This window comes from Caretta caretta, chromosome 24 (assembly GCF_965140235.1).
Source record: "Caretta caretta isolate rCarCar2 chromosome 24, rCarCar1.hap1, whole genome shotgun sequence".
NCBI lineage: Eukaryota > Metazoa > Chordata > Testudines > Cheloniidae > Caretta > Caretta caretta.
In genome coordinates, this window is record NC_134229.1 from 15,302,597 (window position 1) to 15,314,153 (window position 11,557).

The following is an 11,557-nucleotide window of genomic DNA, read 5'->3' on the forward strand; positions in this document are numbered from 1 at the left end:
GTTCCCACCATTCACCAGCAGGTGGCCCTACAGCCTGCCACACCTACTGCCATCTGCACCTACCTTCCAGCTGCACAGTGCTACTGCCCGCTGGTGGAGACACTGCAGGGCTCCCTCCCCTAGGGGTTACAGCCGGGGTGGGCAAACTTTTTAGCCTGAGGGCCACATCTGCATATGGAAATTGTATGGCAGGCCATGAATGCTCATGAAATTGGGGTGCAGAGGGAGTGTGGGCTCCTGGGTGGGGCCAGAAAAGAGTTCAGGGTGCAGGAAGGGGCTATGGGTTGAGATGCAGGATGGGGAGTGTGAGGGCTCCGGGCTGGGGGGGTGCGGCTTCCAAGGTGGGACCAGAAATGAGGGGTTTGTCATATGGGAGGGGGCTCCGGGCTGAGGCAGGAGATTGTGGGGTGGGCGCGGGTAGGGGCTGGGGTTGGAGCAGAGGGGTTAGGAGTATGGGAGGGGGCACCAGCAAGGGGGCTTTGTGCACTGCCCTATCCACAGGCACCACCCCTACAGCTCCCATTGGTTCCCAGCCAATGGGAGCTGCAGAACCAGTGCTTGGGGCAGGGGCAGCAGCATGCAGAATCCCCTGGCTGCCCCTACGCGTAGGAGCCGGAGCAGGGACATGCCACTGGCTCCCGGGAGCCCTGTGGAGTGGGACAAGTCCCTGACCCTGGTCCCCAGCGGGAGCTCAAGAGCCGGATTAAAAGGTCTGACAGGCTGGACACAGCCTGTAGTTTGCCCACCCCTGGGTTACACATACCTGGGCTGCCTTACCAGGTCAGAGCTTGAGATCCAGCACACAGCCAGCCCCCCACAGCAGGGGCTGCAGGTCAGGATAGAGGGGCACTGGCAGAGCTTGCAGGGGGGGAGCCCAGGTCAGGCCCAGCAGGGGGCTATTGAGCCAGGATTGAGGGACACTGGCAGAGCTGGGGGGAAGCGGGGGAGCCCAGAGCTGGGCTGCAGGGTGGGATTGATGGGCACTGACCCGAATTCTTCAGCTCTGTGGGGGAACAGCTTGGTGCTCGCAGTAATCACCTCTCCCTCTGCCCCCCTACCCTGGGTTGGAGGGAAGCGAATGAGGCTTTAGACCCATCCCCATCCCTGAGCTCCGACCCTCCAGCAGGAGGCGGTATGGACCTGGGGAGCACCCCCCATACCACGCCCTAGGGAGAAACAGCAAGGGAAACTCCAGCCATTGGGCTTGTAAGTACAAAAGAAAAAAAAAAAGAACATTTATTAGAGTGGAGTCCCTGGCCTGGGGGGAGCATTACACACACGCCCAACCCCCATGGGCACCGGTACCCCCGGGCAGCACCCAAGGGGGCACTGGAGAGTCCATGGAGGAATCTGCCCTGGGCCAGGAGCTGTCATACAAGACAGATGGAACGGGGCAAGGAAGCTGGCCACCCAGCACCAAAGCCCCCAGGGCAGGCGGGGGCCAAGTCTGCCTGGCGTCTGCTGGGGGCCCCAGGGCGGGGGCCCGGGCTGGCAGGATCCTCCCCCCCGGCTATCTCAGTCCAAGTTTCTTCTTCTCTTTCTGCTTCTTGCGCACCACATCGATGTTGCGATCCTTCCACATGCTCTTGCGCAGCTTGATGGGGCGGCTGCCCACGTATTTACCTGTCGGGGGACACAGATGGGAGCAGGGGGTCAGTAGACGCTCCCAGAATGGGGGGGGGGGGGAACGGGAGGAGACACCACACAGATCTGGCTGCACCTTCCTCCGCAGAGGTGCTCTTCAAACACCCTCAGGTCGTTCCCTTCGTCAGGCTGGGTGCTTCTCTCAGGCCAATCGCCAGGGCTCTATGTGGGGCTGAGCTGCCCCATAGCTTGCATTGCCCGCCAGGCCCTCCCCCCGTAAGTCACCTTTGGGCAACCTCAGCCCCCCCGCCCAAGATACACGCTGGGGGTGGCAGCAGAGTCAAAGGGCAGCCAAGCCAATTGGAGCAAGACAGGGTAACCTGCCCCACGCATTCGTGGTGCGACAGCCTAATTCCCCCTCCCCCCACCCCAGCACCTGTCCCACCTCCCCTCACCGTTCATCTCGCGCATGGCGCGGACGTAGTCGTTGGGGTCCTTGAAGCTGACAAACCCGTAGCCCTTGGTCTTGCCGGTGCGCTTGTCCCGGATCACCTTGGCCTTGAGGAAGGATGGGTAGCGGCTGAAGGCCCGGGCCAGGATGTCGTCGTTCACCTCATTGCCCAGGTCCCCGCAGAAGATCCGGAAGTCATCTGGGATATGGGGTGGGGGAGGGAGGTTGAGAGTGGGGCAGGGCCATAGGACCCCTGCCTGTGATCATGGCAATCCTCTGCCACAGAGCTCAGCATCTGCTGCATGGAATGAGCCTGCCAGGTCAACCCCCAGCAATATCCAGTGGCAGGGAGTCCCAGAGGTCAACCCTCATCATCATCCCCCTGCAGCAGGGAGTCCCACAAAACAACTGCAATAATATCCTGGGGTTCGCTTGCACCCCGCTCCAGTTGGCAATCTCTCCCCTCCCCACCCCACCCCACCCCAGCCACCTGGGATTCCCCCCCCCCCCACTCCAGCTGATCACGACCCTGCCCCCCACTCACCTGAGTCCCACTCCAGCAGGCTGGAGTCCTCCCAGCAGCTCCCGGCGGCCGTGCGGATGCAGCGCTTCAGCTTTTCCTGCCTGCTTTTCTTCTTGTCCTCGACCACGGGTTCCACCACGGGCTGGGGAGGCCACAGGTCAGCCACATCCCAGGGCAGACCCCAGAGCAGCCATCCCCGCGCTCTCCACTCCTTCCAGAGAGTTCACAGCCCTCTGGCCCAGGGCTGGCTCCAGACCACCCCCTGCCCTGGTGAGATCCTGACTGAGCCATGGGGAACCCCCCCATTCCCCTTGGGATTTCCCCAGCCTGCAGCCCATTGGCAGAGGAGGGACCGTCACACAGTGCAGACCAAGCCCCACCCCCGCATGCAGCACTCCCACGGTACAGACCCCCACCCCCTGTAGGAGCAGCCCCCTGCCTTGGCACAGGACCTTCCTTCCCTATTGGTACCCCTGGTGTCTCTGGAGAGACCCCATCCCCACCCCTCCCGTGGTTCCCCCCACTCCAGCCCAGACTCCCTCCCACTTGGTGTCCCCCCACAACCATCCCACGACATTCCCCACCCCAGCCCTCCTGTTCTCCCCCCACTCCTGCACATACCCCTCCCCCGATCCCCTCCACCAGAGAAAGATGTCCCCTTACCTCCATTGGTGCAAATCCAGGTTCAGGGCCCCGGGGCCGCCGCCCCCGTATGGGCCCCAGTTCAGGCCCACGCAGTGCAGGCAGCGCCCTGGCCTCTGGCATCACAGGCTCCACCTCAGGCATGCTGGGGCCAATCACAGCCTCCTCCAGCCCCCCCGGCTCCTTCTCTTCCACCACAACTGGCGGGGGCTGCTCCCGCAGCTCCTCCTGCAGCAACAGGGAGACTGACACTAAGGGCCATGCGACTGCAGAGGGACTGTCCTGGGGAACTCCCCACCTCATTAATCCAGCCCAAGGGGGGGAGGTGTGTTCGCCCATGGGACTCCCTGCCCCATGAATCCCATGGAAGGTCAGCCTGAAGCCCTGAGTTAACTGACTATCCAGCCAGGACAGGTTATTATAAAGGAATTAACCAATAGGACACCCGAGCTAGCCCATGGGACTTCCTGCCACTGGGGCAGTTAATGGGGTTAACACAAAATCACTGGGTCAAACCTGCGGAACTCCCTGCCACTGGGACATGTACTGGGAGTTCTCCATGTTCCACACACTAATCCTCCAAACATCGATGCAGTGGGCGAAATCCGAGGTACTATAAGGATGGAATCCTGGGGGACATTAAAGTCCGTCCCACAGGACCCCTCCACCCCTGCTGCAGGGGTGTGGCTGGCACCTGCCCCACCAATCTCCCCGCATTCCCCCCAACCTGGCCAGCACCAGAGCCCTTCCAGGACACCTCCCAGCCACAGGGACATGGCGGCAAGCAGCTTGGTATGTTTTAAAGGGGCATTAGACATTTAATAACCCCATACAAGACTGGCAAGGATCAGAGCTCTTGACCCTCGTACTTCAGAGCAGGAGTAAAGCCACAGACTGGGGGAAGGAAGGAAGCTCCCCCATGGGGTGGGATCGCCCAGCGAGATGTGTTTTGGGCAGGGGTGGGTGGGTGTGTTTAATGCCTTCCTCTCAAGCACCAATGGAGTTTGAGTGGCAGAAGGCTCTGCCTCTGCCCCCCTGCCCCCCCATACCTCCTGCTTTTTCACTGGCGGTGCGGAGTACACTGTGGGAGCTGCCTGGATCACCATGGGGTTTATCTTCGGAGCTGCCACGACGGGGGGGCGGGGAACCGACATCAGAGGAGTGATCGGGCCGATGGGGACCCCGGGTCCCACCTAAACAGCAGCAACAGCAGGGCCATTAAAGGGGCTTATGCAGACAATGGCTCCCGGCCTGTGCCTCTGTCCAGCTGCTGGACAGAGCTTAGAATACAGCCCCACCCCCACAGCTGGCGATACCCCCAGTGCTGAAATGCAGCTGCCTCTGGGGTGGGACATAGCAGTTAGTGAGCAGCCACACACATCAGGGTCAGCCAGCACTGACCGTGAGAGGACAGTGCCCCCTCTATTGAGCCCTCTGCCACGCTCCCTGCAGCACAACGCCCCCTAGTGCCATGCTAAGGCATTGGGACCAGCCCTGACTGCCAGGGGAGAGCGCCCCCAACCCCGCTCCCTGCAGCACAGCGCCCCCTAGCGCTGCATTGGGGCCAGCCCTGACTGCAAAAGGAAAGCACTCCCCCACAGCTTCCTGCAGCACCTATCATTCCATTTGCCTCTCCTCCAACTGCTGACCAGCCCCAACCCTGCTTCGCTCCAGATCTGATCCCACGATACAGCCACAGACGCCTTCCACCCTGGCCGGTGAGAGCCAACCGCCACTCCCCCTTGGCTCCTGTCCCTCCCTCACGCCCCATCGCTGAAGGAAACACACTCACCGGTGGGCCAGTTCTCATCGGCCCTATGGGCCCCATGAGCGGGCCAGGGGGCCTCTGCATGGGGGGTCCCATCATCATCTGTGGGCCCTGGGGACCGGGCATGGGGGGCCCCACCATGGCTGGGTGGTGAGGCGGACGCATCGCCAGGGGCCTGGGAGCACCGGCTAAGAGACAGACAGACAGAAACGGGTTTTCCATTTCGATGACAACAGGATTTCCCCCATGGCTTCGATTCTGGGACTAGCCCCTGATTCAAGGACGGAGGGAAATCCAGGAAGCGAAACTTACCCAACAGGAAGTGAAACCAACCATCCCACCCCCGGGCTTTAGGAAGTGCAAAGAAAGGAGCAAGCAAACTGCAAAAGTCACCAGGAAAACAGGCTTCCCCCTTCTGCTTGGGTTTTAGCATTTCCCCTGAGTGGGGGAGAATCCAGGAAGTGAAACTGGTCTCCCCGTCCCTTGGCAAAGAATAGAGCAAACAAACTGCTAACCTCAGGATTTATAGAAAGGCCTGATTTATTTCTGCAAGAATCTCACTTAACAGGAAAACTTGGGAGGGAATTTTTATTGAAATACGATTTCAGACTCAACAGTGTCTCCTGATTGAAAGGGAGAGCACCGGTAGGATCCAGGCACGTCAGACTAGGGTAAAGATGGGGCTGGCTGGGGGAAGCTTACCAGATCTCTGCAGGACGTGAGGCACAAAGGCTGGTCGAAGGATTGGAGGCCTCTGTGGAGGAACAACTGCAGAGGGTGAGACGGACAATTTTACGTTAAGGCGCCAGGCCGGGTCTTGCAAGTGCCGAGTTCAATTCCCAGCACTGCTGCACGCTCCCTGCGTGACTGCGGACAAATTACTTTGACTCTCCATGTCTCACTTTCCTCACCTGAAAAACTAGAATGGTCCTTCCTTTGCCTCGTCTAGTTATATTGAAAGCTTTTTGGGGCAGGACGGTCTCTCATTGTGTCAGGGCAGTGCCTGGCACGATAGGGCCCTAATCTCAGCTGGGGCAGGGACTGTCTCTCGCTATGTGTCTGGGCAGCACCTGGCACAACTGGGTCCTGATCTCAGGTGGGGCAGGGACTGTCTCTTGCTGTGTGTCTGGGCAGTGCCTGGCACAACTCAGCTGGGGGTGCTACTGTACTACAAACAGACCAAGCGTACTAGCTCTGGGATTGATCATTAGGGGAAAATCCCTTCTAGACTCCAAGCTGTAAGGCAGCAATGTACAGGAATCATGTTACCCTGAGGAAATTGCATCCTGGTTGATTAGACAGCTGCCTTTGGAGAAGGAGCCTTGTTAATATCCATCCACACCCATCCCAATTCTGTACAGTGATCACATGAGTTACGTCAGGCATCTAGGGTGAAGGAAGATGGGAGCTGGAGTCCCCTCCCCCAAACCACGATTGGAGTGCAGGTGTCCACACACATTTCAACAACATGAGGCAAACTGAGTCACAGCCAACTGCTGGCTCAGCTGGATTCATTCCCACCCCGTCTTGTGATGTCAGCACGGGCAACAGAACAAATACGACATCTTTTCTACACCTTTGCAGCTAAAGGATCCCAAAGTCCTTTAGAGGCTGCATACACAGCAGGGGTTCTCAAACTGGGGGTCAGGACCCCTCATGGGGTCACGAGGTTATTAAATGGGGGGTTATGAGCTGTCAACCTCCATCCCAAACCCCGCTTTGCTTCCAGCATTTATAATGGTGTTAAGTATATTAAAAAGTTTTCTAATTTGTAAGGGGGGGGGGCAGGTTGCACTCAGAGACTTGCTAAGTGAAAGGGGTCATCAGTAAAAAACGTCTGAGCCACAGATATACAGTAATCATTCACTCAGTGATGAAATGCAGCTGCCTCTAGGGTGGGGCACAGCAGCTGTATACAGGCAGCTGCATCTCACCACAGAGCGAATGATTACTGTATATGCAGCCTCTAGAGGGCTTTGGGATCCTACATAGTGCAGGGCTAAGATGCAGCTGCCTCTGGGATGGCATACAGCATTTATAAAGCATGTTAGGCTTCTTTAGGGTTAGGAACAAACTTTGCCTGAGAGATTATTCCTTAACTGTCCACTAGGGGGTGCACCTTACACCATCCTCTGAAGCAACTGGTGTAGGCACCTGTCAAGAGACCAGGCAGACGGGATACCTCACTAGAAGGACCTGCTGGTTTGATCCAGACAGCAGGGAGGAGGCCACGTTAGACGAGGCCACGGTTCTGATCCAGAGTAGCAGGATACCGGGTTAGATGGGCCTATTGCTATATATATGATATGATAAAGCTGCTCCCCAGAAGACGACCGTTCAGTAGCCCCATGTATGAAATGAAGTTACTGGGTCTCCTGTCACTTCCTAGCTATATCGATGCCTGCAAACAAACCCAGCATCCAGCTGGGACAAATAGCTCATCGGCAGCTGTGGAAGAGGAGCCATGGGCTGGCCGAGCCCCCACTCCAGGAGGTGAGGTATGTGGAGGGACTCCTGTCCTGTCGCTGTACCTGCCCTGCGGATGAAGAGGGGGCTTCGGTTCTCGGGGCTGTCGATCCGGCACCTCTCGCCAGCGCTGAAGTTCACTCAAAGAGAAAGAAAGGACACATTGCTTTGGAATCTCAAACGTGCCATGTGCAGTCAGACACTAGGCCACCGAGACACGCTACGTACCTGGTCCCACGAACGGTACCGGGGGGGCCACGATGGGGGCTACGACGGTGGCTGCGGCAGCCGCTCGGGCTTCTAAGCTCTGCTGGACCTGGAGCAGAACAGAAACAGGAATCAAGAGCGGCGGCTGTTAATGCAGACCTCTATAATACCCCTGGGGGAGAGGCACATGGGCTAGTGCAGAAGGAATACCACCCCTCCTCATGCCCCCTGCCCTGAAACATCTGTCCAGAGGCAGGTAACACAGCCCCCACCACCCCAGGAAACATCTGTGCAGCTGCAGAAAGGACCAGCTAGTTAAAGGGCACAGCAGGACCAGGAAAGAGGCTGAGCAGTGGGATTTGACAGGGCAGCTGAGGGAGTGAGACCCGCAAGCCTGGCATAGGAGTGGAGGGCTAATTTAGCTTTAGCTCGCCACACCACTGGCCTCCAACAACACCAGACCATCAGCACAGAGAGGCAAGGGGAGGTGGACGACACTGCACAGAAATGAGAGCAAACAGAGAGCCAGAGACCCACTCCGGGAACAGCCCATTAGGGGACTGGGTCCCAGCTACATTCCGTCTGTGTGCCAACCTGGAACTTAGACCCAAGACAGTCAGGAGATGGACATGGTAACTGGCTACTGCTTTTCATGCAGAGCAGTTTTCACAGATTCCAAGGCCAGAAGGGAGCATCAGATCGTCAAGTCTGACCTCCTGTATAACACAGGCCAGAAAATTTCAGCCAGCTCCCACTGTACTGAGTCCAGTCACTTGTGTTTGACTAAAGCTTCCTCCAGTAAGGCATCTGGTCTGGATTTGGAGACATCAAGAGACGTACAATCCGCCACTGCCCTGGTGAGTTTGTTCCAATGGTTTGTTTGGATTAAGCTAAACAGGAACAAGACACCCTTAATCTGAATTAACTTCTCATTTTAGACAAGCCTAGAATAAGGTAGGGCAGTGGTTTTCAACCTTTTTTCACTTGTGACCCCCTAAAAATGTTGGCGGCACAGACTCCTTTGGAAATTTTAGACAGTCTGTAGACCCCCAGGGGTCTACAGACCACAGGTTGAAAACCACTGAGGTAGGGTGTGAATTTAAAGTGCAATAGCTATTCCTGATTAACTCTCTAATGTGGATAACCTTATTCTGATATGAGTGTTCCCACATGAAGATAGTTAGGATCAACTATTCCTAAACAGTTCCAGGAATAAACAAGACATAATTGTAAAATCTCCAGGGGAAGGAATGTCTTTTTCTTTGTGTGTTCGTACAGCACCAAGCGGGGAGCCCTGGTCTATGAGGACACTTGGCAGAATTTTTTTAAATAATTTCAAAGCCTAATATTGGTGTTTTTAAGCATTTTTTTCACCAATTTCTATCCATTTAAATGTTCACAGTTGCGGGAAGTTATTGGGGGAAGTCAGACAATAATTTAATGACAGCAGATGTTGAGGTTCTAACAGTTTGTAACTGTTAAACAAATTGTCAACATCACACGTCATATACAAAGTAAATATCCTTAAATCAAACTCGTGAGTTTTCAAGCAGCATATTGCTTACTTTGCATGTAAATTTTGATTATCACGGATGGAAATATTTTTACAGCATTTGCAAGTGCACAGTGAAATCAATGTTTAACAACAAAAATCAAATCCTTCCCAGCCTAAGATGACTAGGGCCCCAGGAGCTACCCAACACAAATAAGGGACTGAGACAGTGGAGAGAGGTGTTTTGCATTTAATGATACTTCCACACAATCTACTCCACCACTCAAAAAGCATCCTACCGACGTGCAGCTCCCTAAAAGCCAATGAGGGAGAGCAGCCGGAGACCCCTGAGGACTATTAGGGACCTCACTATGTTGATCTATTAACCTGGGGGCAAAGGTACCTTGGTTGTGAATATTTCATCTAGTAACCAAGGGCGATGGACGACTCACTCCCTAGTGATGGGTGCCAACACTGTCCCCTAATCAGACAGACAGATGGACACACAGCAGAGAGTTGATGGAGAAGGGGTGGCGGGGGGGAGGGGAGTGCAGTCACAGAGAGCCCAAGTCAGGGCTGTGGCCAGCACGTGCCCAGAGCATCTCTGTTTTTAACAAAAAGAAAAGGAGTACTTGTGGCACCTTAGAGACTAACCAATTTATTTGAGCATAAGCTTTTGTGAGCTACAGCTCACTTCATCGGATGCATCCGATGAAGTGAGCTGTAGCTCACGAAAGCTTATGCTCAAATAAATTGGTTAGTCTCTAAGGTGCCACAAGTACTCCTTTTCTTTTTGCGGATACAGACTAACACGGCTGCTACTCTGAAATCTGTTTTTAATCACTCAGCTGCCACCAAACTACATTCCCTCACCGCATTTCTGGGCTAATGAACTGCAGCGGTACCCAGCATCGCTCCCACGCTGCTCATCCCCATGGTGAGGGATAAGCCAGTACCTCACCTGCTGGTAGGTGTTGGTGGCGATGATGGGCCGGATCACTGGGACTGGGGGCACCGTGGGCACAGCTGGCACTGTCAGAGCTACTGGGACGGCCTCCACCACCGGGGCCCCGGAGGGCAGGGAGACAGGGGCCCCCAGCACCTCCTGCTCAAACCTGTACGGGGCGAGGGATGACAAATGGAAGCACATTGAGGCCTCCCTGCTACCATCCAGAGTTTTCCATGCCCTTGCCCTGAGCCCCTCCAGGTCCCAGTTGCTCAGGTCCCCCTTCTGCCACAAGGCCCACCCCTTCTTCAATGCAGGGTCTTTCACCGCTTTGCCCTGATATCTGCCCATCCCCAGCCCTCCTCCTCGCAGCTCCCCATTCCCTCCCGCCAAGAGCTCTCCGTTACCCTCACTGGACACCTCAAGGATTCCAGGTGCTCCCGCCTCCCTGTGCCCTCTCAGGGGTTCCCATCCCTTTGTCCTTCAATCTCCCTGCAGGACTCACCCCCTTCCCCCCCCCACAAGTGTCTACTGATCTCCAGCCCCTTTCTACTCCAGCTCTCCCACTCCTCTGTCCTGGGCTCTGCTCATCACACGCCCACCACCGCGAGCCCTAATTCTTCAGCCGAACCCTCCTGCTCCCCCCCTCCACCATCCTCTCCAGACACCCCCCCAGCTTCCTTTCAACCCCTGTATCCTCATCCCACCCCCTCCCGGAGTCTCCCAGCCTTTTGTCCCAGCCCAGCTCCCCACAACCCATCCCTCAAGTCTCCCCACCCACAGGCCTCGCCCCCTTTTACCCTGGTCTCCCCGCAAATCCTCCGCTGCCCACTCCAGCTCACCCCCCCAAACGTCCTCCCGCCCCTCCCCACGGTCACCCCCTCTTCTCCCGCCCACCCCCGGGCCCCGATCTCCCCCACAGACCCGCTCCCCCCCCGCTCCGGGCCCCCCCAGCCACTGCCCTCGCGCTCACAGCGCCATCTCCGCCTCCATCTCTTTCAGTCGCTCCTCCCCACTCTTGGGCCCCCCCGCAGCCGCGGCGCCCCCCGCGGGGCCGGGTCCCGGGGCTGGGGCCCCCCCAGCGGGGGGCGGGGCGGGCGGAGCCGCCATGGCGGGGTCCGGGCTCAGCCTCCGCCGCACCGCGCTGCGGCCCGACACACCCGCTTCCGGCGGGACGCCAATGACGTAGAGCACCTTCCGGCGCTGGCCGGTGAAGGCGCCACTGATTAGCCGCACGCCACTTCCGGCGCGCGTTTGTGACGTCTCACGGGGGCGCGCGGGAAGGGTGGGGCGGCCGGAGCTTTCCGAGGCAGGAAGGGGGCGTGGCTTGGAGGGCCCCCATGGGGCGGGGCCAGGAGGACGGGGTTCCCATTGGCCTTTGCGGGGAGCACGTGATTCTTGTTCATTTCCCTGTCTCCTACCCAGGGGCGGCGGCCGGGGACTTCACCCCCTATGTCAGAGCCCAAGCAGGGCCTAGC

General features: G+C 57.4%; 1 protein-coding gene across 1 annotated transcript; it reads right to left on the reverse strand.

The window, feature by feature from the left end:
- Positions 1 to 1,211: 1,211 nt before the first annotated feature.
- RBM42 (RNA binding motif protein 42) lies at positions 1,212 to 11,229 on the reverse strand. Its single transcript, XM_048828847.2, has 11 exons — positions 11,053 to 11,229; positions 10,095 to 10,248; positions 7,663 to 7,750; positions 7,500 to 7,574; positions 5,671 to 5,736; positions 4,993 to 5,156; positions 4,250 to 4,393; positions 3,222 to 3,428; positions 2,580 to 2,700; positions 2,040 to 2,234; positions 1,212 to 1,623 (listed from the first exon to the last, which is right to left on the reverse strand). Exons 1-11 carry the CDS (start codon positions 11,187 to 11,189, stop codon positions 1,511 to 1,513), a joined length of 1,464 nt encoding a protein of 487 aa, XP_048684804.2. The 5' UTR covers positions 11,190 to 11,229; the 3' UTR covers positions 1,212 to 1,510.
- Positions 11,230 to 11,557: the final 328 nt, after the last annotated feature.